Below are 27,087 nucleotides of genomic sequence, written 5' to 3' on the forward strand. Positions count from 1 at the left end.
CTTAATTAAAAAAGGTCCACTGCTGTTGATACCATGAATAAAAATGCAATTTCCCCTTCCACAGTGTATACTTATCATACTTGTCAATACATTACATTTAGTATTTATTAATCAGTACAAGAGTTATACTCCGACATCTAATAGCCTCAAAAAATGTGCACCTGCATAGTATGGTATCCAGAGTCGTTCGGCTACGTTTCTTTTTTTGACTTCCAAATGAATTTAAAATTTAGTCAATCTGCTCATTTCCACTTCTACATTTTTACTCTAAAGACTGAGGTAGATTTGCATAATTCACAGTTGCTGTAGCTCCCTTTCCTGTAGCTCAACTTTACTCTGACTGGCTTAAGCATTAGCTGTATGCCTGACGACATCATTATTTAAAACCATGACACGCACGATTGTCAGATAGTAAATATGTCGAACTTGTGGACAGAGGATGCCAACATGGCGAGTCTATGAAGTTAAAGGTGACTTACAGCGATACTGTGATGCTATTCATTGCTTGTTTAGCCAATGGAAACATCGACTAAACAAATGCGTGCTTGTGCTGAAACAACAACGAGTTGGTTTCCTTTGACTGGACGAAAATAATACAAGGTGGAAGCGAAAATCTTGATTTGATACTAGCATCATTTTGAAACATTAGGAGTAACCGGATTAACGGGTCACTGCACACAGACCCACTCTGTGTGCCATGTCCCACATTTCCTATCCTAAATGTAGACTCTGTGGGTATCTGATAGGGCATATGGAGAGTCGCCAAGCTGCCAGTCCCTTTGTGACCCCTCTTGGTGGCCTTTACCGCCTCTCTCTCACCTTACATAAACACACTGCCTCTTTAGCACACACTTCACATGCAGTCTGCTCTGCTGTATGCATTAACCCACAAGCACATGGTCCCATTTTCTTTCCTTCTTCTACTGACATACACACTTAGACACATTGGCCAGGACTAGGTAGCTGAGGGGAGAAATTAGGGTCAAATGCATTCTCTGAATACCACAAGACCACAAGGGACAAGACCAACACCAGTTAACCTTTTACATTTCAACTAACCACTCAAATAGCAAATCTGTTAGCCAGCAGGAACTTTATTAGAATGGGAATAGATTATCTCTTAACGTTAACTAAAAGAAATCTAACAAATCTAACTACAGAAAAAAACAACAACAACAACAAAACAGTAGTAATCTGACTACACACGGTAGCCAGATTCCTACTGTGTTTCATGGCCTTGAGCAAGAGCTGAAGACAGTCTCACAATTATCACCAAAATGATGCACACCCTGCTGTCAAAACAGTCAGAACCCAATGGCAGGCCAGCACTGAACGGAAAGTAAGAAGTAGATGCCAATCGTGTGCTAGGTGTTTGCTAACACATTGCCCGAGGAACTTGACACGTTGCTATAGTGATGTACTTTAAAGCTCCCTTTGGCAATCAAGACGCCTCGTGCCGGTTGAAACTTGCCTTTTCTTTTCCTAGTGAGCGTTATTTAACAGCGATAGACTTTATCAGTTAATTTTCAGTTATCCTTGATGCATTTGGGGCACTGCAAGCAAACATGTCAATGTTGGGTAGAAATCTGCAGTTTTCCTGCAACAACACAAATGTGTAAGCAGGGATGCAAATCTCACAGAGATTGAAACGCGCTGCTGTTTCACTCGGGAGCTTTTTGTGTTTACTCAGAAAATAAACGTTCGGTGAGTCATGTTCCACCATCATGCTCTCAATATAAATCTGACACTCTCACTTCACACTCAATGCAATAAACAGTAACTATGCAGCAGCCCTCATTTGCCATGCTATGATCCATTTCCATGAAGCTGCACTGACATGCCACCGTACTAAACATAGCCCCGAAGAGCCTCAAATCAGAGTTTTACAGTTACTTCCAACAGGCCAGTACCAACAAACAAAACAGATAAAATCTCTGATTGTTATGTAGCTTGATAACATTCCTTTGTTTATAAGCAACATTAGCATAGGTCTGTGTCTCTTGTATGCATGTATGCACACAGGTGCAGGATTGGATAGATGTACTGACACTTTGATGGTGAGGCTTAACTGGAGGTGCGTAGCTGCTTTCTGAGGACGTGAAGTCTCACACAGAGTGTGTGCTTCAGCTTGTCAGAGTAATCACCATCGTTATAGCAATTACTCAGCCTGACAGCCTAAGTTTATCCTCTCAAGTGAGAGTGTTTGTCTGATAAACTGTGGACACTCAAAAAGAGAGCTTGTTGAGGAAGTCGCCACGTTAGCTGACTGTTACCAGAACAAGGGAAGTAGAACCACACTATCAAACACGCACGGTTCGTCCTGCCTTTGCTCTTTACGGCAGCCTCGTAATAGATATAAAAAGCGATTTTCTGAATCGACAGCAAGCAAACCAAGCATGTCCTCTTTTAACTGGCGATATGTGTGCTCCTGATGTGTGTTGCGTCTCAGTTAAATGCTGACTCATGTGTTACTTGAACCACAACTCTTCTTTCGTTGCTTTGTTCTGCATTTTGAGTTGTTGCTGCACAAACTGAAAAGTTTTAAATGACTCCCATGTGATTCCCCCCCCTTTTTTTTGCTTTGCTGAAATCAGGACTGGGACAATATCTGTTGCAAACACACCACATTTGGGAGCAATTACAGCTTCAAGCCTTCTTGGACACATCTGTGCTAGTTTAAACTGGTTACATAGTTATATTCAAATCTAACATGAAGGCATAATAAACATTAAAGTGTGAGGTCAGACTAGATGGGAGGAAAACATTTAGAATTAGGCCTTTACATCATTCCACAGATTTGTACGAAAGCGACCACCTTTACTCACTGTAATTATCTTTTTTATATGCCATAATTTAGCATCTTTAGCATCCCCCGCTTCTCCATTTAATAATAATAATAATAATAATAATAATAATAATGGATTGGATTTATATAGCGCTTTTCTAGGCACCCAAAGCGCTTTACAATACCACTATTCATTCACTCTCACATTCATACACTGGTGGAGGCAGCTACAGTTGTAGCCACAGCTGCCCTGGGGCAGACTGACAGAAGCGAGGCTGCCATATCGCGCCATCGGCCCCTCTGGCCATTTAATTTGACAAGACAGGGTTAGAGTCAACAGCACAGGTTTTCACTGGGTAATGTTGTGTGTCTTACTCACCCACAACCATGACATTGAACTCAAAGCCTTGTTTCATGGCCTTCCTCCTCATTTGCTCCAGGATGGCATCGATGCCCACATAGCTGGTGTCGCTGATCGGGGTCTTCTCCCCCTTAGCTTGAGGTTGGGGCTTGGTGGCTTCAGACATGTTGCTATGGCTCAGATTGACCTCTGACCCTAAGGGACACAAAGAGGGGGACAAATTAGTGTATTTTGTTGGTGTTTATCCCCAAAGCTTGATGTTTGAGCACATTAGTTTATGAAGTTAACGTTTAAATTTAGTACATTTGAACAAGCAACATAAATTCAAGTGAAACCTTATTAACTGCAGTGAACACCAAGTTAGGAGTGCAAATCATACACGATACTCATCTGAGAGGCTGACTTCCTGTGTGAAACAGGATACCAGACTCAAAATTCATAGCACCAACCCCCTTTTACAAGTTACTGTGTAAATGAGACATTATAGAAGAACAAGAAACTTTCCAGCAACCACCTCACGCTAGCAACCCATTGCACAAAAGCTGTTGACTTTTTCAAAAAATAATGATGTGGAAGTTGGAGCCACAGTCAAACAATGCAGCTGTGTTTTGCAGTAAAGATAAACTAATAAGGAAGACAAAAGAAACAGACCTCGGTGGAAGAAGCGACCAAATATAAATCACAGCTTACCTCACTTTAAGGCGGATCAATTGAAGGCGAAGGCTGTGTGCCAAAGCACTGCTGCAACAGGCAAAATAAAAAAAACAGTTCAACCCTACCAACTGTACTAGTATGTGCTTGCATCAACAGCAAGACTCACTCCTATGGTAGGAGGAGATATCATTTCCTGTACTGTGACAGCGTGTGCCGATGCCTGCGTGAGGTCTGCAGTCAAAGACACTACAAACCACAGACGTGTACCTGAAACTGAATCTGTTACAGCCATCCTGGATTTATCTTTATATGAGGCACGCTAAAACAACAGCTTGTCCATAAAGTGCTTTCTGCAGCATCATGCCTTTTAACGCTATAAATATAAATGAAGCAGTTATGACAATGAACTTTCTGATACTGCTCCCTGCTCAGAGTTTCTCTCTTCCTGGGTATGGGTAAGACAAAAACATTTTTTTGTGAGCGTTTTGTTTTTATATTGATACCATGCTGGTTGTTTACAGGCATAGAAAACAGAGATTTACCCACAGAGGCTGAAAGTCAAAGACTCACAAGATTGTGGGTGTCCACTCTCAAGTGGACACCATTAGTCAGCACAAGCCTGAAAACCACAGACTTTTCTACTTTACAAGTCATGCATGCTTCCCTTAGCCAAGATTAGAAAAACAGTGCACACATGTTCACCGATACCCAGTTATTTTAATAGATATAACACAAAAATTAGGTAAACTACATGCATGACGAGAAGGTAGGAAGTTAAATAAGAGTTTTCAAACAGGAATGGCTGCAGTGCTATCAGACTACCTTGACAACTTTCCTTTTGGTTAAACCTTACAGTTAGGGTTGGCCCTTAACCACCATAACTTTAGTTATGCTGCTATAGGCTCAGGCTGCTGGGGGACGTCCCATTCTCCACTCACTTTTGTCGACTCCCTGCGCATTCATGCGTCACTAATGCATGTCATTACCATCTGTCTACATTGTCCCATAGTTTGTGTTGTTTCCTGTTCATGGTGTCTCTGTGTCATCTTTTTTTCTACGTTCCTCCACTTAGCAACCAACTAACCGGTGTAGCAGACGGCTGCCCCTTCCTGAGCCTGCTGCAGGTTTCTTCCTGTTAAAACTGAGTTCTTCCACCCCACCGTCTCCAAGTTCTTGCTCATTGGGGAGCATTTGACCATCACTGGTTCTGTCTCAAAGATGGGTGCTTCAATTTATAATACAAAGCACCCTGAGAAGCTTGTGTGAGCTTGTGCGATATACATAAACCTGAACTGAACTGAATGTCTACTAACATAACATAATTTCAACCTTCTACACACTTGCATAATACTGAGTACGTCTGAAATCAATGACCGCTTCTTCTCTGAGCGAGACAAAGAGCCACAATTTTGGACCACGAGTAAGGTTATTGCACCTTCAGCAGTCTCTGTGGTATCCATCAGACCTCTGACTTTCAGACTCTGATGGCCAAATGTTTAGTGGACGAACTACTCATGTGGCTTGGCTAAAATTCAACAAATCAATCATCAGGCAATAAGTGATCACTAAACAATGCATTTCTCTTGAGAAATCACTCAACTGAAATTAAAATGCTATTTCTTTTTCAATTCGATGGGGGGAAAATCCATCCAACACAACAATTCAGGAGTTTAACCCATGCTGTGATGTAAACCTCCTGGCAATACTGCACAGTGTGATCATTTCGAGCAGCACAGCTGTCCTCAGGAAACCCAACACATAACTGCTGTCTGTTGGACATGATACAATAAGGTTTTTGGATTGGTATTTCTTTAGCCTGTGTTTCAGAATATTTGTACAGGTTTACAAATTGTTGTTTGGCTAACTATGCACAATGACATCAAACGTGAATGCAACAGTAGCTTCTTGAATGACAGAATGAAAGATCGCTTTAATGACGATATCCAGAGCATTTGCCAAACTGCCTTCTGGTCACCCTGACCATGCCAGCCCCAGACCACCTACTACGTTATAAGTCTGCTTTCTAATAATGGACAGCCACCAGCTAGGTGGGGCAAACAAGCCAGGCTACTGAAATCCTGCAAAAACAGACAAATGTGTGATACACGTAGGGAAAAAGGAGAACAAGTATCAATACCAGGAAAGTGCCTGAAAGCTCTCTGCTGTCAAGCATACTGAAACTGTTTTTAAAGTCACTTCTCCTTTTCCAAGGAGAACCAAGAACTTTCATTTTTAATCTCTGAGCTAACCCACAGCTAATTGATTAATATAATTAATCGCTGAGCTATACATTAACTGACCACTAGCGGGCATCTACTTTACTAAGAATTATTTGTGGTCTTCACGTACATAAGAGCCAATTCTGCTAAAACCATTTCTTCATCAGATCTTGATTATAATGTTGTAAAGTTCCACAAGAAAAGCACCAATAACGCTTGCTAGTGGCAGAACATATTAATCGCCAAACCTCATTCATAAATGAACATAAACAAAGGCTGTGACTCAGATCATGATTTGGCTGCCACAGCCGTTGAATAAAGACTGCTTCTACATGAGAGAGACTCAGCAGAGTCATCATAATGGAACAACATATCAAACTGTGAGATGCAAGCAATTGATGGCAAAGTGCAGTGGACTACAACGATGCATCAAGGAGCCTCAGCGAGCACCTATACCGATAAAGCACACTACATTTATTTTACCGCCCTTGAATCTTACTTCAAATGAAAACAGCTTTATTAATCTGCAAAAATATTCTGTCTTAAGATCACTTTGAAGAGGACAAAAGAAGAAAAAAAAAACCCCACTAGACAGAGGATGTTTTGCCTCGTAATATGAAAAAGCAGCACTTTGGGATTAACTGATTTCAGAGCTCTGTTTAATGAATGGAGAGGAGTTCAAGCCTTTTCCCTGCATGAATGGATAGATCCCATCAAAGAGATTACTCCAATCTCTTGTTAGTTATTTTCAAATGAGGGCACTTTATGGGAAGCTGACGTTCATTTGCACTCAAGATGGCATCTTGCTGTTTTGTTCTTGCTCTTTAGAAGTCGACACAGTTTTCCACACAAACATATTTTATGTTGTCTTAATGGCGAAATGTGTCTTTATTTAATAGGAGTTGCATGCTACAAAATAATTGCTCTATTAAAACGAGTTTCAGTTGTGCACGTTTTCTAAAAGATTTCCTGTTTGTCACAGAAGGCCTCACAGCAGACAAACCACAGCATTTACATCCGCACTGAAACGGTTTGTACAGCTTAAAGGCATACACCAGCAAACTGTACTCATGAGGATCAATTAATTTGCCACAAGAAATATCACTTAGCACTTGTACAGTATCCTCCATTTCTCTGAATTTAACCTTGTCAAGTCTGTGAAAGTAATCCCGAGGTTGTTAGACACGTCATCGGGGATATTTTAGCCTTACAGAGTTTTGTACATGCAGATACTGCAAAGGATATTTAGGCCTTATCTTATAGAAATGTACCACTGAATAAACCAACTATTGTTTAATGAACTATTATTTCTTATCATTTTCCATAGCGATCCCATTTGATACCTAATGTAATAGAAATGGACTGACATGTAGATCGTGCTTTTCCAGCCTGAAACGACAAGTCCTATTTAACCATACATTCCTAAAGTGCTTTGGTCCATAGACTTCTTTTGCCTTAAATCGACAACCAAGTTAGAGTCAATGACTGACTTAACGTGCATGTCTATGAGCTGGTGCAGGACATGGAGGAAGCCCATGCAATTACAGAGACAGCTTGCAAACTTTGATCGCTACGATCAGGACAGTGAAATCTGAAAACCTCTTAGATTTAGGTGACAGTGCTACAGAACATCTCAGTTTAAAATAGATAATTATCTGCATCTACTATATGAAAAAGCTTTCACAAAGCCTGCAATAAACTGTCTCTGACTTAAATTTACGTCATACAAAAATATGAACTATTCTGGGAGAACCAAGTTGTTGAATTTCATGCAGTTGCCCTTTGACACATGTAGCACACGGCTGCTGATAGTTTGCCCTAGCTGGGTGGTTTAGGTGAAGGTGCATTATCAAGGACGCGTGACAACCCCTCGCTCACTGGTAATTAACTGGAAAGTTATCTGCCCTATTCTTACATGGCCCCATATGGGCATTACTCAGACTTCGTACCAGTCAGGGGGCAGATTAAAGACATTTTAATCTCCATCAGGTAATGTCCTCAGAGGACTGCGGAGGGAGTGAAAGTGAGGAGAGCTCAACATCCACGACTCACAGAACAGAAATGATTGCCGTTTATCTTCAACACCAGCAGTTTTTTGTAGACAAAAACACAGAACGGCTTTCAGGCAGCAATTCTTATATCATAAGAGTAGAAAGATAGACCACTTTGAGATTTCAAAACTTGCATACAGCTGACAGATCAAAAAGTGCAATCCTGGACACCAAACCCACTGCATTGTAATATAACCTTCCTGGAAAACTAACACACAGTATTACTCTTCCGTCAGATATAATACTCTGTTTGGCTGTAACAGAGAATCCCCTTCCCATTCCACATTCACACATAACTCAACACTCCCTCCCAAGCCCTTCATTAAAATCCCATCAGGCATATCATATCCAACTCTACATTTAATATTCACCATGTGAAACTTGAACATGCCTTCCCAAGAAACAAAGCCTTTATTGTCTTCTCGAAAAGCCTCCTCAAACCAAAGAAATTCAGTTTCCATCGATCCGCGGACGCCACATCACCACTTTTCAGCCCTGCTTTAAATTACATGAAAGTTTTTCTCTGTTATTGTTCGACTACAGCCAAGACCCTGACAATGCTGCAGAGGGAAAAGGAAGCAGGAGGTGAAGGAGAGATAGAAGAAATGAGTAAAATGAATCAGTGCGTGTACAGCATGTAATTAGCGCAAATGAGCCAAACTGTTTAAACGCTGTGGTCGATGACTGACACTTTGAAATTTGTGCATTTTGAGGATTTTACAGCACCCCCCTAAAGACTTACTGTGAGGCTTTTTAGCCTTTATTTTTGAGACGACAGTAGAGTAGACAGGAAAACAAAGGGTGGGGGTTGGGGAGAGAGCAGCAAATGGTCAAGATGCACTCAAACCTGGGCCCCGGCAAAAGCAATATGCTGCTTAACCCAGTATCTGAGGATTTTACAGCTGGACATAACTTTCTTTTTTTCTGGATTCAAACAGTTCATCAGATAAATGGTTTAAAGTGCATGAAGCTACAAAAGTTTCTAGCCTCATAGAAAGGAAAGACAGAATTATGAAAAACTTTTTGCTAGTATCCTCCGAAGCAGTCAGAGAGTATTTAACTTTGTTGCACTGAGGCTCATCAGAATGCCAAAATAACCAAGGACATGGTCTGCAAATTACTCGTGGCTAGAATTCCTACATATATTGCATTGGTTGAATTTTTGTTTACATGCAGCAATGTTAATAAGCAGCATCTCTGTTATAATAAAATACAAACACAAGACTTGGTTTATGTCTTGGACTCACTTGAGTTTTTAAAAATCTACTGCACTTTACATTTTCAGATCTTGATTACCTCCCTGAAAGTTACTTGTTAAAGAGTCAGATTCTTTACTCTAAGTGAAGCGTTTAATGTCTGTTGACGAAAAAAGAAAAATTCTCTGGGAAATCTTGATTAGCTCTTATACTTAAATCACTGATAAGTCCACTTTCATTCAATTAATCTTAATAATGAGGGTAAATGTGCATTACAGTTTGAGATTCTCCTTTTTCTTCCTGTGTTCAAAACCTCTCCAGTCCCTCCTGAGGGGAAGTGAACCCTGGGTAAAAGGAAGATCAGGTTTGTTGTCGCACTCACACAGCTTTTTAACATCATCTGCTTTCTGAATGCTCTGTTATGTTTTTAAAAGTCATGGTTCCCATGAGTCAAATCCCCTGATCCTTTCCTTTCCCATGTGTGTGTGTTTTTCTGTTGCTGTCCTCATCCCTTCCTCTCTTCTTAAACCAGAAATTACATTTCCAGAGGTGGCGTCTCGCTCTCGAGAGGAAGAGATCGTTAAATTTTATGCCAGCTGCTGTCTAGAGTTCAATAGATAGACCAGAGAGAAGAAGGAAGCCACAAGAGTACACAGTAATAGAAGTGTGGGGTTAATATACGCACAATTTAGCATCCTCTAATAATTTAATGGAATGTTTCTATGCCAAATATCAGTTAAAGAATTTAAAAAGATTTTCATCTTCAGGCAAAATTGCATTAAAACTCAGTTCTACTCAAAGCTGCTGTTTTTTTTTAACCATTTTCACCAATAGTTGCAATATCAGACAAAAGTATCCTATAGAAACTGTGACACAGACAAAATAACGCAATTAAAAAAACGAAACAAATAGAGCATACAATATTGCACTTACACTTCAAATATATGCCTATATTAGCATCAACTCCTGCTACAAGGGCGTACAACATTGTCTTCAAAGAAATGAGATAAAACTGAATCACCTAAATCACACAAGCATGAACGAATTCTTGTGAAGGACTCCAGTCATAATGATCACATACGCCAAACACAGGTCTGAAGTTTAAACACACAAAAGCTATAAAGTCGACTAGTCTAAATAACACGACTGCGTATCGTGTGAGAATGCTACGAATTCTTCTCCACAGCACTAGCTCACATTTCCTTTTTCCGTCAAGGTCTATTTCCAAGTGGTGTTTGTATCATCTTATCCATATTGTAAACGCTCAATCCACAAGTCCTTCTTAAATCCTCATGAAAGCCTATGACAGGTTTTGCCTGGTGAAGCTGACAGCAGCACAGGCCCCTAGCTTAATCCTTCCCTGTGTTCTGTTTGATGGAGATAACATGATGACATGTTTACAGAAGGCAGTGACAGAGCGAGGCTGACAGCTCAAAGTTGGAAGGGTAGTGGAGCCTCTCACTGGGCTCTCATGTGTATCCCTGACAGAGGAAATCCCTCAAACATAATCCCCCCCAATCTGTAAGTTCAAACCACAGGAACACAATGATTAAAAAGGGACCTATTATCCTTTGCATTCTAGTAGACTAGCTTTGCATGATTCTTATTTCAAAATAATCTTTATTTATCTGCTGGGCCTTTTTGCAGCCCCTCAGTTCACACTGAAACAAGCTGTTTTAGCTCTTTTGCCTACACTTTGTTGCACTTTCTTCTAATTAACTGAAGGTTTCAAAAGCAAGTCTGAGCGGCTGCTGTATAATGTCTCAGTGGCATAATAATGATCCAGGAGTAGAAAAAAATTGGGGGGGGAAACCCCTAACAGATCCACTTTTAAAGGTTCTCCTTTCTCCGTAAAATGGCGTGATTTTGTGAGGTCAGTCAAGGAAAGAGCTGACACAAACTGAAATGAGAACTCAAGAAAAGGTCTGGAAAAGGCTACTGGCCCACTTCATCTTTCAGTCTTGTAACATGACAGCCCACTGAGAACGCAGCCGCTGTCCCGGTGTGGAGCAAAAGCAGATGGTGTTGATATGCTTGTCACTCGTAAACGTCTGTTAAGGACCTTTAACAAAATACCTCACAAAGATTGAAAGAGTGAGAGTGGATGACCAGAGAAAGCTGTAAATGGAGGACCCTTTAGGTGAAGGACGAGTCAAGAAAAGAAAAAAGGAAAAGAAACATGAGCCAAATGAAACAATATCAGTGACAAGCTGAAAAACAATAGGAGAATACAAAGCCCAGCGCAGCAGGGCAGACACTGTGGTGCTGTGTACCACTGTGAGAGCCTGCTGTTCTGGGCAGCACTCAGCAGACTGAGAGACCACAGCTGTAACTCAGAAGCCCGGGCGTTTCTGAGAAACATGGAAGGGGAACTAGGAGGGTCTCACCACAGAACCATCCACAGCTGCAATAAGGGAAGTAGGATAGGGCAAAGGACAAACAAAGACCATAAAGGAATAAATCAAGCAACCACTAAGCATCAAGTGGGAAAGGGGCTGGCTTGTTTGCATATATCAATGGGCAGCACTTAATTGGGGGAAATGAGAAGCAACTCGCTGTGCACAAATGGCTTCTGCACTTCTTCTGCACACAGTTTTGTTGTACCCTTTATCTGTTCAGAAAAACATCCAGCTAATCGGGTCTATTAACGGACCCTTTTCAATGCAATTATATAGACAAGCTACAAGTCAAGACTTCAGAGTGAGCCAAAGCTAAAAACTGATTCTAATTTAAAGAACCATGAGGTATCTATGTGCAAGCCATAGACCAAATTGTATCATTTTCTATTACCAGTTTAGAGTCAAGATGCCACAGCAGAGCATAATATTATAGACTGGTGCAGTTCTGTAGAGCAGACCACCGCAAATAATAATCCACTCTAACCCCCTCCACCCACCCAGTGTCGGCAGGTCCTCAAACTGTCACCTCTGACAGGACGTGACATGTCTGACTTCCTCCAGGCACTGACATACGTACAGACAGAAAATGTCAGCTGTGGGCAGATAAACAAGCCATTTTTTAAACAAAATGTGACATTTATGACTCGTGCATTTTTATTTCCTACCACCACCTGACAAAGACAAGAATGAATAAAAACTTCACAATGGCGAACAAGAAAGACAAGCAAGCTTTTAACATGTGGGTAAAAGGTGTGCACGCTAATGTGTGAAAACATATTGTCAGCCTGTTTCTTAATAGTAAAACAAGTTCACACTACTCCTCTCCACTCAGCTCTTCTTCCTTCGGGGAAAATTCTTTGGTCAAGAACACCAAAAGTGTGTTGAATGTCAAAAATGACACCAGCAGTGGGTTATGTGTCCACAGGGGTGGATTTATACCTTTAAAGGATCAGGTTTGAAGTCTTTATGCGCTCGCAAAACAACAATAAGTCTCTGAAAATGATCCATCTGCCAAAGCTCACGATAATGCAAGACTTAATTACAGAAGGGGAAGTAACCCCCTTCATTTATTTTGGGCTGCTAGCCCCAAACAATCCTAATGAAGCGTTTATCTGTTGTGATTGAATTACTTATTATTATCCAGCTACAGTAATCTGATTAGTAGCATGTAAACAATGGATGACTGACTTTAACCAAAGGATTTTGTAATAATGCTTCATGTAAATCAGACGTGAGGCATTAGGAGTAAGTAATATCAAATGTATTGTGTGATAAGCTGTAACAGTGACAGCAACACGACTGCTGTGGGGAAAAACACATTTAAATTAATTTCCTAATTCAATAATGTTCTGGTGGTATTGTGGCGCTACAGTGACTTCAGGGTAGCAACACAAAATGCATGCATTTATTCATGCAGACGCAATACGCAAGGATGAATGCATCTCTTTACTTATCAGACATTAAGATGAAATGCAGCTGGTTCGTGTTGGTTAACGAGAACATTTCCAATAACACAACAAGAGAGCAAATGGAGCGGAAAGATCCATCTGCTACATTAGCTATGAGATGAGTGGGATTCAAGGGCATCGTATCCAACAAAGCAACTGTTCAGCTACTGTACTAAAAAAAATGGGTAAGAGAAGATCATCGGAGACACCAAAAGTATGAGATCACAGCTAAAGTGACTAATCACATCCTTGCACAATTTTCTTCCTGCTTGAAGCAACTGACAGGAGTTAGAGGAAGAGATAAGTCCTTCCCTGAGAAAGTCTCAAGGCAAATCTCAAACTCACAGCATGACCTGTTTGACTCTTCACCTTTAGCTGAACTTGGCAACAAACTCTCTGGAGAGAAGACACAAGGGATTGACAAAATTAAATCACATCACAACAGCTTAGGTCCATCGGTCCTTGGCTAATCCACTGCACTGGATCAAACAGAGCCTTGAAACTGTGATGTGAGGAGAGCTGAGGCTAAAAGAAGGGATCCTTACTACAGAGAACCCTGGAGGCATGCAACTTAAAGAGGAATACGGGCTACCCTGATTGGTCAATCACTCTGCCTCTTTATGCGAGGCTGACTACCCATCCATGCTTCAGAGTTGAGGACACAATGGGGAGGGAAAGCAAGAAAGAAAGGGAGAGGGTGGGAGGAGGGGGAAAGTAAGGAGGGGGGAGAGTAGCAATGCTGACCCCCCAAACTCTTCCCGATAGTTGAACAATAGGAAAGAAGAAGAAGAGTGGGAAAGGGAGAAAAATTAAGGTATTTACACTAAATTTGGCTAGCTGTACAGATCTCCTGCAAAAAAAACCCCATCTAATCTACTCCCAGCTTCAAAACTTTACTTTCTGAGCACACATGAAGCACCTAGCAAACTAACTCTGACACCAAACAGCCCCAGAGGACACATTTACCCCCTCCCCACACACCGACACACCGCCCTTTTGTTTCCCTTTCCCTCCCTCTTACAGCCTGCCCCCTTTTATACTTTTTCTAAAACCATTCCCCACTGTTACTGCGAAACAGAAAAGTACACGGTAAACATAAAAATCCACAACTCACCCAACCCTTTCCTCTCCTCTCTTTCTTCCTCTCAATCACAGATTCAGCTGTAGAGGCCAGGCTGCCGCTTCTCCTCCCGGCCACGCCCACACGTGGTCATGTGACTGCCATCCCAAGTGGCTAAGAAGGCATTCGGCAGTCACACCCCTCATTCAAAGAAAGTGAATGAGGAATATTGTGGATATAGCGAGCTATCCTAAACCACATTTATTATAGATAAAGTTTTATGTCTTTATGGGAAAAGGAAATTACAAAAGAAGAGTGTGTGTTTGCACAATACAACAGGCAATACCTACTTCCCTGTCCTTATGTGTGCCCATATGCTCTCTACCACCCCCAACTGCTTTGCTTCACAGCAAGAAGTGTAACAGATTATCTGTGTGTGCACACTAACAGCATTTGGTCTTTCCTTCAGTCCTCATTGCGCCTCTTTCTGAAATAATAGGCAGCACACACACACACCAACATGCATCCACTCCCTCCAGCTGTAGCTGACTCATGACCAAAACCATGACTAATTCAGAACATTTCAGAGTTTATAAAAATAAAACTACATAAAGGAATATTTTGCGAAAAATGCTGTAAAAGGATCTACTTGTTTTATGCACCGTTCCCTTTTCAGCTTCGATTTCCCTCTAAAAACTGGCAACAAGGAAATAAGCTCATAGTTTGTAAGAACGCCCCCACCCCCAGTAAAGCTTACCAAACAATTAGTGAGTGTTGTTTTGGAGGGTTATGTGTTGACCAGGTATAGTGGCTTCCTGTGGTCCAAGGCGGTTGATATAAAGACTCAAGGAATGATTAACTTTAGTTGTTTTCTTCTCCTTTCAGTTGTTATGCTTAGCCAGCTGGGCTTTAGCTTTGCCTCAGTGGGCTTTAGGTACACTCTTAATTGGTAGACGTAAGAGAAGTCTTTGCCGTTTTAACCTGCAACCAAAAACCCAATACGGTTATTTCCAGTGATGCCAAACTACTTGTTTTCCAACAGAAAACGTATGTCCTGGATGTTCCCCCTGTTACACATGCTGTTTTTATTTTGCTGTGGTAACCCAGCACCGCTCAGTGTATGAAATAGTCGTGTAAGAACTAGACTGTACTTGTGTGAAGCTGCACTGAAGTAAGCATTGGCTGCGAAACAGCAGAAAGTATTTCCAAATCCCAAATGTTCCTTGGAAATGTGTAGGCCTTGTGCTCCTGCTTCCTGTGTCCCTCCTCTCCAACAACATAGAGGTTCACATTGATCAAATCCATCCCTCCGACTGAGAAATACTAATAGTGCAGTCAGCGTGCGAGGAGCTGTTTTCTGAGAACAGATTTTTATGAATAAAGACAAAGAAAGATTTCTGCTACAAAGTGGATTTAATCTTAACTTACTGGAAGAAGAGCGTGATTAATTTGTTCCTTTGTTGACTTGGCTCTGCTTTTTTTTTCCATCAGCATGCAGGCTGAAGGTCTGACAGAGGTTTTCATAACATTCAGCAGAAATACTTCCTTCCTGTCAAAAATGGAGCTGAATCTGACTCTTGGCAGCGGTTTTGTTGTGAATATGAAACCAAAGCAAACGTGCAATATGGTGTGTTGTGGGTATCAGGTACCCAAACATATTCACTGCTGTTATCAGTTTGCATATACAAGCTACGAGTTTTTAAGATACACCTATTAAGAAATCTCAAACATAGAAACAGCAAATCGATTTAATACTGAGCAACTGCTCAGAAAGTTTACATTCACTTCCTTCACTCGGACCATGATAAAAGATTAGCTTTACCACAGGACCGGATCAACCATGTTATCTGATGTCTGTATCTAGAACACCAGCATAACTTTGTGAGACATCATTTATGGTTAATTCTCCTGTGATCTATATGACTAAAGCATCTAACAACTTTAAGCTATATGCAGCAGTTCCAAGGTTCAGTTTAGGCTATGTCCTGGGCTTGTATCACAGCTGTCATCAGATTCAATTATGAATATAAATCTAATGAACTTTTGCTACATAAGGAAAAAAAAAACAAAAAGATAAATGTTTTCACTGTCCCACATGCCTTTTCGGGTGACACGCTTTCTGACAAATTTCTGTTTTATCAAAGAAGATATTTTCCCTTCAGTTGTCACCAGACAATAAACAATGTTGTCAGTATGGACCTTGCGACACACCAGTGTCTGAAGTTCCCATTTCCTCTTGGAGGAAACAAACATCAAAGGAGAGGAGACATTTTATTAGTGCTGCAAAGAGCCTAAAAGACGGATTTCAGAAAAAGCAGGCGGGGGTGCAATATGTGTGTTTGTGTATTATAGATACATTTCCTTACTTATCAATGTATATTTAGAGTGTAGTATGCATCCCATGCTAAAATGCTATGACTCATATCTGCACAACAAATAAGTGATTCAGACGGCCAAAATAACCCAACAATCACCTCTACTTCAGCCACACAGTGCTATCTGTGGCCTGATCCACGTATCGCTGCTTCACTGTAAATCTAAATAAATAAAGAGTTTCCTCTTTCACTTTAATTTCAGCTCAAATACATCAAGCCATTAAAACCTGTGGTAACCGAATGCTAATATGTAGGGATGGCTGAGGGGAATACGAGCTTTGCCTTAAGGCCAAAGCTGATTTCTGAAGGCTACCCAATCAGGGCAGAGCACATACTGAGCTGATTAAAAGAGTCGCTTCCATGACTCAGCGGACTCAGTGACACATCCTCCCCAGGAGAGGTTGGGGAGCTGAGGAGAGAGCAGAAAGCAAAGGGAAGGAAGGCCGGGAGGGAAAGAGGAGGCAGAGAAGAGAGATAGCAGCAGGAAAAGTAGCGGGTGGGGGTGGTTGGGAAAGTAAGGAACAAGACAGAGAAGGGGAAAGAAGAAGAACATCTGTCTTGGCCTAGATATCTATGGGGAAGATAGCTGGGTCTGCTGGAGACTTCCTGTTGTGTTTTTTTTGCTGTGGTTGCTCTGCTCTCCTGTGGTGCAAATGGAGACAGCATGTGTGATGAGCGAGGACACCCAAAAGTGTTCTCGCAAGACTCAACTTCTGGTTAAAATCGCCAAACATATATTAACAGTTCTGCTGGATTAGTCTGCAAATATATCTCCAGCTACTTCACATGTTGACAGTAAAATATTTCACTGCTCCAGGTTTTTTTCTTCAGCCTGCAGCTTGGACAATTTATCTCAAGGCTACTATGACGTATGCTCATGCTTGTATTTTATTAGCTTTTCACTGTACCAAACTAGAAAAGAATGTGCTTCGTTCTTTCTTTCTTTTTGTTTTTAACAATGATGAAACCATTGAAGATAAAGTGATTTTGTGGTCCGAGCAGTTGTTTAAAGAGATGTGTCTGCTTGTGGTTTACTGTTTCTCTTAAAAAGCCACTAAAGCATTCCCAGCTGGACTGCTTAATACAGAGATGAGTTAAAAAGACAAAGAGAAGTAGAAGCCTCTTCCACTTTCAATTACCATATTTAAAAAAAAATCCCACTCATTCTTCTATAACAATGTTTTCTTTCAAATGTAACCACATCACCATTCTGGTAAGAACAACATGTTTTTCCAATTCATAGGAATGAAAGGAGGAAGTGCAGAATGGTGTCTCATAAGACATTAAAACACTGATCTTTGCAAAATTGTGAATTGAAAAAATGTTGAAAAAAAAACTCTTTTCCTGCACCAATTTCCCTGCATCCCCATCTGAGGAGGATTCATTGTTCATCCTTTTCCATGATTGTCCTTAATGGAAACCAGACAGTTATTCTGCCTCTGTAAGGAGATAGTCCAAAACAGCCAAGCTCTCCCACAGATACAAAAAAGACAATGCCTGAACAGATACTCACACAGGGGTTCTGTCTTGTGGTTGTTGTACATCTCGCTGCAAGTAGAAGTCATATCTCCTCAAAGCGCCTTTCCTTCTGCACCTCTTTCTTACTTTCACAAGTGAAAGACCAGGAGTTAAACTTCTAGTCCATACAAGCCAGTGTGTGATCTCTCACAATGTCCTCTAGTCTTCCCTGCTGACCACCAAGCAGAAAAACTACAGAGAACTGGCCTTCTGGGGAATCCCTAGCCCCCTGCTAGGTCTGCGGGGGCCAGGATTGGGGATGACTCAGTTCTAAAAATGAAAACAGGACGGAAGGAGCTCTGTGATTAAACTGTTTGTGCGGTCACGGCATGTCTTCGTGAAACATCTAACTATGTTATGATGCTAATTAAATCTAAACAGAAACCTGGGATGTGCACAGACATGGAAGCAGATAGAGATGGAAAATGAAGTTCAGCTTCTGACATTATAAATATCCTTCTTCTGTAACTGGTGTCAGCATTCGTTTGTCGACAGGACAAAAATACCACATAAGGCTTCCACTGAACATTGAACCTCAGTTTGATGGTGCATGAGAGACGAATGAATCTGAGGAAACTTGTCATTTCTCTGTGCAGTTGTGTTTTCCACCCTCATCTGCCCGCTCTGCCGCTGAGTGATGCTGATGACTACAGTTGGCTGTGTACCATTAGCAAATCCTTCACACCATCGAGGCTGGACGTGAAAGTTCACCCAAAGTTCCTTCAAGCTCAATTGGTACATTTCTTTTCTCAACAGATGACGGGGTTCTTCAAACAAGGTAATTGCACTAAAAACCACAAAGCTGCAGGCATATTATCTAAATCCCTAAACTATCATTGTAAATCCCATTTATAGCAAAAGATCCAGATCACTGCTTTTAGAGTCTGTGCTGATTATTGGAAAGTAAAGACTTGAGCATCAGTAATGATGCTTGCCCTTTCTGAACTGAGAAACCAATCAGTCAGCAGCGCAGCATGTCTGAATCAGGCTTACAAAGCTAATCTAACACATTAATCAGCAGGGTGAAGGTAAGAGCGCAAAAGAGGCGATGAAGATTATTAATATAAAAAGTTATGTAGCACTTCAGTTTTTTTTCTAAACTTCATTCTCTGTTATGAAATGTCATTTACTGACACTGAAATTTTATACTTTTAAATTTCACATGTGCAGAGTCTGCACAGTTTTTATAACTGCGCTGTCTTTAAGTGGTTTAAGATAATCACCTGTTGTTGGTGCACAATGAGGGACGAGACTGCACAATCTCATCTTTATTTTTGGGTTCTTTTCCACGCACATTCACTTCAGACATACTAACACACCAGTCCCTCCGCTTTACTCGTTTCAGCAGATGGTAAGTCTGTGATGCAAAAGGCCATCTGTCTGTCCATGCACAAAACAGCCCCCTATCAGCCAACAAGTGGATAAAACATCATTAGTAGAAAATGTGGAGACAAACACATGAACTTTTCTCCTGCACTGAAACGACTCTAAACAATCAATATCTGAAATGTATTTTACCCCGACTCACACAGATCCATGAAACACGCTTGAGTGAGCAAGAGGCGTTAACCAAACGAGCTCACCAGATTTAAAAGTGGGAAAAAACTGTTTTTGTCAACTTTAGAATTGGAGTTATATACGTGTAATGCTTCTTACTATCATAATTATGCAATTCATCGTCATTCTGGTCACGTTTTAGGTTTGTTTGTAAATGTTTTTGATATGATAATAGTGGATTTAATGCTCAGTTTCACCACCTGAACATATCTGAAGATCAGTTCTTTAAATTTATCAAAGTTTTACTGAAAAAACAAAACAATGGCTGATAATAGCATGCCATATTCCATTTTAACCTCCTCTTTAATTTCATGACCAAGATAAGAGGTATGATTTTCTCATCAGCTTTTCCAAGACAAATGAATCACTAGCCCCATATCTAGATAAATAACAAGGAAGAATCATACGCCGGAAGGCCAGATAAATGAAGATAATGTCAACAGACTAAATGCTATCTTGCCTTCCTTCATTAGGCTCTGATGGCCCATATCCTACTATCTGTCTTTTTCTCTTACGGCAAGGTCGCTGCTTCTTTGTGATGTGTGTGCGTGTGTGAAAGTCTAAAGCTGAGCTGTTTACGTTTTGCCAAAAGTTAATTTCCTAGTCAGATGAGTTTAGTATATTCAAAGTAGTAAATGCTTGGGTATACATATGCTTTAAAATATAAGTGAAGGAGAACTATGTGAACATGTTTGGGTTCACAGCATGCAGGGGTAACTGAATGGAGAAGGGGGTGTTTACAGCAGTTTGGGGATTTGGCATAATGACTTAACAGGACAGAGGTCTTTCTGCAGTGGTGGGAAACTTCTTTAACCCTTGACTTCCCCCAGATGCTCAGTGTAAACTTTAACTTCCGAAAGCCTTTTCTGGGTGAGAGGGGAACTGTGTGTGTCTGTGGTCTGTGTGTGTGCGTGTGTATGTGGGACTATTTATCTGAGGCAGAAGGGCTGTCCCTTTCCCATTATTCAGCTCCACCTTCCAGTGTAAGATGTTCATTGTAAATAAGGAAAACATTTCATGTCAAGTCTTTTTAGTGTCTGCACACTTCAAAGAACTGCAAAGCAGTTTATTGAAAAAATGTCTATCCCACTGATATATTGGTGTATTAAAAACATTCATAACATATGAATGGAAAAGCCTGACATCTCTTTTCTGCACCAGCATGGTTCAAATTTCTGACCCTGGAGCTTTTTTCTTCATTAAGCTCCAGCCATGAGAGAAAGCGCAGTTGTATGATAACATTTTTCATTTGAAAATTAAACTGTCTGAAAAAGCATGAAACACAGCTTTATTTTACCTGCCACCCAGACTCATTTCATTTCATTTCATTTATTTATTTATTTATTTATTTATTTATTTATTTATTTATTTATTTATTTCACACTTGGTACAACAGTTTCCACAGTTAGTTCTTTCAGACAAACCAACCACACTTTCTGTCAGTAAAGCACTGCAACAATGTGTGAAAAGGAGCAGGAAGAAGAAAATGTTCTTATTAAACCCTGCCCCCTATCTACAATCCAACTTATATTGCAAGTGGGCACCACAAATAAAGGAACAAACTAACATTAACATTTATCTCCGGTCCTGACTCAAACCAAACAACAAATTTACAATCAGAATATACCACTCCACATAGTAACAAGGAGAAAAGATAAGAAAATAAAATAAATAAAACAAAAAACAATGGATCCTTTTTCAATGAACTCCAATTTCATTCACATTCTTCATATTGAGTTATCGTTTTAAGCATGTCACACTTTTTAAAACAATGTAAATTTATACAATTCTTTAAATTATAATGAAGAGAGTTCCACAGTCGTATACCCCTAACCGTTGGACTCATTAATCTTTGTGTAGTCCTAGCTAGCTGATGCTTAAAAGAAAATTTCCTTCTGCTGTCTTCTCCCCCCGAACACATTAAAAATACTCTTTGTAACTTAAAAGGCAAAATATTACTTTTAGCATTAAACATAATTAATTATATTAATTAACAATTTCGATTTTATAAATAATTTATTTGTATGTTCCCTTTATTTAATATTATGAATCATTCATATCACTTTCTTCTGTAATAAGTTTAGAGGTTTTATAGTATTCTCATATGTATTCCCCCAAACTTCGACACAGTAACTAAAGTATGAGAAAAACAATGAAAAATATAAAATGCGCATTGTTTTGTAGTCTAATAAATCTCTTACATTTCCCAAAATATAAATGTTTTTAACCATCTTCTTTCTAATATACTCGATATGTGATTTCCACATCAAATTTTCATCTACTATGACACCCAAAAAGCAAAATTCAGTAACTCTTTCAATCAATTCTCCATTAATGGACATAATGACTTCTTCCTCCTTTACACGATTGCCAAATATCATGAATTTCGTTTTTGTCAGATTCAAAGATAATTTATTTACATAGGGTTACTCAAGATTTACTAATCACACACTGCCTCCTGCTGGCTTGTTGGGGAAGCACAGTGACAGTGAAAGTCATGCACAAGATAATAGGAACTGACGCTTGTCACTGCTGTCACTGCAGGGCGTTTTTTGAACTGAAAAAATAGATGTAAACTCGAGGCTCGCTGACTTCACATGAGCAAAAGTGCTCATTAATTTGCAGCACAGCCAAAGACGCAGACACGAAGAGTCTCCCCTTCAGCGCAAGAGCGTCATTTTAAGCCACAAATTTCTCATCATCATGATCAAGGATCTTGAATTATTTGGCAAACATGTACTTCTATCTAAAAAAATATTATTATAATCCAACAGAAGAGAGGATTTTCAAACAATTCAAACAAAATGATTCTCGCGTTAATGAAAGAACAACAAACTAAAGTAGGATTTTATTCCCATTAAGGAACAGCTCCTCCTCACAAGCGCATAGGTAAAGCCTGCCCCCGCTCTCATTTTTTTCCTTGGCAATTAGCCGAAGGGTCACACTGAGTAATGGTCTGGGATCAGTCCAGAGTAATTACACTGGGAGAGGATTGACCCCACATGTGCCTCTGCCGGAGGCTGCGTGTTTGCATGTGTGTGTGTCGATGAGAGACAACAAAAACACGCATACACACAAAAAGAGAGATTAAGAAAGCATGCTTGTTTGTGTGTGCATGTGTGTGTGCGTGTGTGGCCTTTTTTGACCTTTGGACAAGCAGAGACAAATCGCCCTCCACCCTCTGTGGACGCCTCCTCCTCACTTTTAGAAGGTCAGTCCAAACTAAAGACAAATGGCCTCACTTGGTCTTTCTTTCACAGTGACCACATTTTAATTATGAACAGAAATGTCAATAATAATAGGAATCAATTAAGGCAATAGGCAGACATATTCTGTCCAGCTGAAATGAGGATATCACTTTTGTTCCGTACCATCACAACAGGAAGACAGGACACAATGGCACTACATGAAGCGACTCCTCAGTAACACCCATTAAATACACATTTACTCTCAAAGCCATAGCCTTGGTTTCCTTTGCAATTGTATTTTTAGTGTGTTACAGTTTACACTTTCTGATGTTCTGAATTTCCTCTCTACCCTTATCACAACAAAATACTAAAGAAGTGAGCAAATGAGGTTACTGGATGTTACCCTTTCCCAATGATAACCTATACCAGTCCCATCATCCCACAGATAAAGACACTATTTATGGTCAGCCACTCTAATGAGTTACTATAAAAGTCCATGCTTGATCTTAAAATAAAGGCTTTTCCGGCAAGAAGAAATTGTATTAAAGTTGAAAAATGTGTCAGAAAAAAAGTGCTAAAAAAATTCTGACTACAGGTGGTTCAAGCATTTCTGTCCAGAGATATTACGGCTCCTTCTGCAATGAACTGGTGAATAGCAGGCCTAACTGTCAAGATAACGAGTGGACCAGATACCCATCAGAATGCCTCTGGCCTGAAGTGAAGCTTTGTTGTTACATTTCTTAGATGTGCTGGATCAGTTTAAAGCTGTTACTTAAAAAAGCTGCTTCTTTCTGCTTCAAGTACTTAAGCTGCCATCTATCACAGCTGAACCGAGACAATATTGAGGTCTTTTGATATTTCACCACATTATACAAGATAGAAAATTCTGAATTTGTTTGAGATTTAAACACGTCTCTCCCTGTTCAGCTCAACCCCTTGGTTATTATCAGCAAAATTTTGACTAGAATTCTGTAATGAAACAGTTTTTTAACACTAAACTTTTTATGGAACCTAATAGACTAAAAGGGTGAATAAACTGAAGACAGTGGCTTACAGATAAATATAAGAAAACTCCAACAAGTGTTAATGTCAAGTCCAAATGTGCATTTGAGTCTTTGTGCATCTGTTGGGAGTAGAACAGCCGTCCACGTCCCTAGCTAAAACACCATAATGAACTTAGTATGTACAGTTGCCTGAGATGACATCTGTTGCTATGATTTGGTGCAGTATAATAAAATTTGACAGAATTGTGCGGCCTCTGTTGACTTAACCCTCTTCAGATGACGTATGTGCTATTCATTGATCTACCAGTGATTGTAAGTCACACAGCAGTGGATGTGCGTGCACATTTCTTTTCATGCTGACCTTTTACCTAAACATCCTGGCGTATTTCATTCCCCTTAATGCTCACATCAAAGTACGGAGGGATATTGTCGAGGAAGCTGACTAACTTAGATCACATGACCCCTGTGAGAGGAAGCGCTCTGCTGTGAGGTCAGCTGCAGGGGAAACAATCACACTGAGAGAACACGGAAGGAAGCAAGCACAGCGTACACTATGTGTGTGTGTGTGTGTGTGTGTGTGTGCGCACATGTGCGTGTGTGCATATGCACTCATATGATGTGTAATGTCATTTTTCTGGAAAAACTGAATAGGCCGGAAATCAGGGCAAAACACTTTAAAAAAGTAATATGGAAAAAATAATCAAATCATAATCATTAGTTGAAGTGTTGCAAATAACTTTCCCTGTTATCTATGAGGCAGATACACTTCAGAAATTTCAAATCTGTGACAGTAGTGCATTTATAAGCATAACTTTGCAGATGTGTTTTTGCCACAGTTCTCTTTTGCGTTTCTGCCGAAGAGGGCGGGCCCATTCAGGTCACCCCTCATTTAGACCCCTATTTGGGCCTCTCCCTGTGGACAAATAAGTGGCTACAGCTCACATAATCTCGAAGAGAACCGTTTAAAACTCTCAGCACACCGTCAAGAGATTTATAGTAATATGCAATAAAAAAAGACTATAAGTACAACGTGACATACTTACAGCACAGGCACATGGGCGCACTGGGACACTTTTGAACAACAAAAAATCTGCCAGATGATAAAGTGCAGTTTTCATGGTAAAACTAGTGTAATATTTCAAACCAGGTAAATATAAAATTAAATGTCTAAAATCAGCAGGAAAACACACACATTATGTTTCATCAAGTGATAATTGCAAAATACTTGGCATTGTTTATAAAAGCTGATATATCCAGCTTATATCCAGTACAGCAGAGTTTTGCATTTTTATACTAGCTTTGGAATGATGCAAGCTAATGGCCATTTAATTGGCATTCGCGGCTAAAGGTGCAGCCAAAAACTTAACAAATAAAGCAGATGGCTGTAGAGTCTGTGGCCATAATCCAATTTTTCTATAATAACAATTTAATAAATGACACTGTGAAAACAGTGTGACATGACAGTGGTTACTCCCAGTGATTAAAATACTTAATCATCACCTGAATCTGTGAAAGAGATTTATAGTCATTTTGCTAATTAATCCTAATGATGATCTTTAAAAGCCATTTGCAAATTAATTTGCAGATCCAAATAATCGACACTCCAAGGAAATAAAAAGAAAATGTCACGTTTAAGTTTTATACCAAAAACTACACAAAGCTACCAATTCATACATTCCTTATCCATATTTGTATCCATCACTGAACAGGTTGCTGGGCTCTCCCAGTGTTAATACAGAGAAGCAGACCTTCACACTCATGCCCAATTTAGTATCATCAGTTACTCATAAGTACAGAAGACAAGGTTTATTCTTTATGTTTACTTCTGCCACTTATGCTGAAAGAGCTCAAAGGTATTTAATTCAATTCAATTCAGTCAAATCATAACAACAGTTGCCTCAAAACACTTTATATAGTAAGGAAATGAACCTACAATAATACAAAGAAAAAAAGAGAAAACCCCAAGAATCTTATGACCTCCTATGAGCAAGAACTTTGGTGACAGTGGGAAGGAAAAACTCCCTTTTAACAGGAAGAAACTGTTCTAAGCCTAATCTTAAAAGTAGAGATAGTGTCTGTCTCCCAAATCCAAACTAGAAGTTGGTCCATGAAAAGGGGCCTGAAAGCTGAAGGCTCTGCCTACTATTCTGCTTCTTAAATACTTTAGGAACAACAAGTAAGCCTGCAGTCTGAGAGCGAAGTGCTCTAATAGGGTGATATGGTACTACAAGGTCATTAAGATAAGATGGGGCCTGATTATTTAAGACCTTGTATGTGAGGAGCAGGATTTTGAATTCAATTCTGGATTTAACAGGAAGCCAATGAAGGGAAGCCAAAACAGGAGAAATATGTTCTCTCTTTCTAGTCCCTGTCAGGACTCTTGCTGCAGCAGTTTGGATTAACTTGAGGCTTTTCAGGAAGTTTTTAGGAGATCGTGATAATAACGAATTACTGTAGTCCAGCCTAGAAGTAATAAATGCATGAACTAGTTTTGCAGTGTCACTCTGAGACAGGATGTTCCTAATTTTAGAGATATTGCGCAAATGGAAGAAAACAGTCTTACATATTTGTTTAATATGTGTATTGAAGGACACATCCTGGTTAAAAATGACTCCAAGGTTCCTCACAGTGTTACTGGAGTCCAGTGTAATGCCATCCAGACTAAGAATCTGGTTGGAAACTGCATTTTAAGATTTTTAAGGATGAGTTCAAAAACCTCAGTTTTATCTGAATTTAGAAGCAGAAAGTTAGAGGTCATCCAGGTCTTCATGTCTTTAAGACGTTCCTCCAGTTTTACTAATTGGTGTGTGTTATCTTACTTTATGGAAAGATAAAGTTGGGTGTCAAATGTGTATATCAATAAAATGTATGCTCTGAAACCTGAAGGAAACTATTCAATTAAAACCATTCCTCCGCAGATGATCATTTACCTTCTTTATATCTACTCTTTTAAGAATTTTTGAGATAAAAGGAATGTTGGAGATTGGCCTATAATTACCTAAGACAGTTCAAATGATGACTTTTTTAGTAACGGTTTAACTACTGCCAGCTGACCTTTGCCAGCCCAGCTACAGTGCTGAAGAGAAAGCTAGGGTTGTTTGTATTTCATTCAATCAGTGAAGATGTTCTAGCTTTACAGAGGGCTTTCTGGGCCAAATTATGATCTTTTAAATTAGCGAGGCACCATTTCCTCTCCAGTTTTCGAGTTACCTGCTTTAAGGTGTGCATTTGAGAGTTATACCAGGGAAGTATGACTTAAGGCTTTCTTTTTC

At 40.0% G+C, this 27,087-nt stretch overlaps 1 protein-coding gene across 6 annotated transcripts in view; it reads right to left on the reverse strand.

Annotated features, from left to right (window-relative positions):
* septin9b (septin 9b) overlaps positions 1-27,087 on the reverse strand; it is a 70,948-nt gene that overhangs the window by 13,171 nt on the left and 30,690 nt on the right. For 3 of the 6 annotated variants that reach the window (XM_004567797.5, XM_004567798.3, XM_004567796.5), the window contains exon 3: positions 3,165-3,341. In XM_004567797.5, coding sequence (XP_004567854.3) covers positions 3,165-3,341 — 177 coding nt within the window. Of the gene's footprint in view, positions 1-3,164; positions 3,342-3,836; positions 3,888-14,227; positions 14,348-18,061; positions 18,108-27,087 lie in introns of those variants that run through there. The other 3 variants (XM_012923735.4, XM_023154303.3, XM_012923736.5) reach the window with 3 other exon arrangements.

The sequence above is a fragment of the Maylandia zebra genome, linkage group LG6, assembly GCF_041146795.1.
Source record: "Maylandia zebra isolate NMK-2024a linkage group LG6, Mzebra_GT3a, whole genome shotgun sequence".
Lineage (NCBI taxonomy): Eukaryota > Metazoa > Chordata > Actinopteri > Cichliformes > Cichlidae > Maylandia > Maylandia zebra.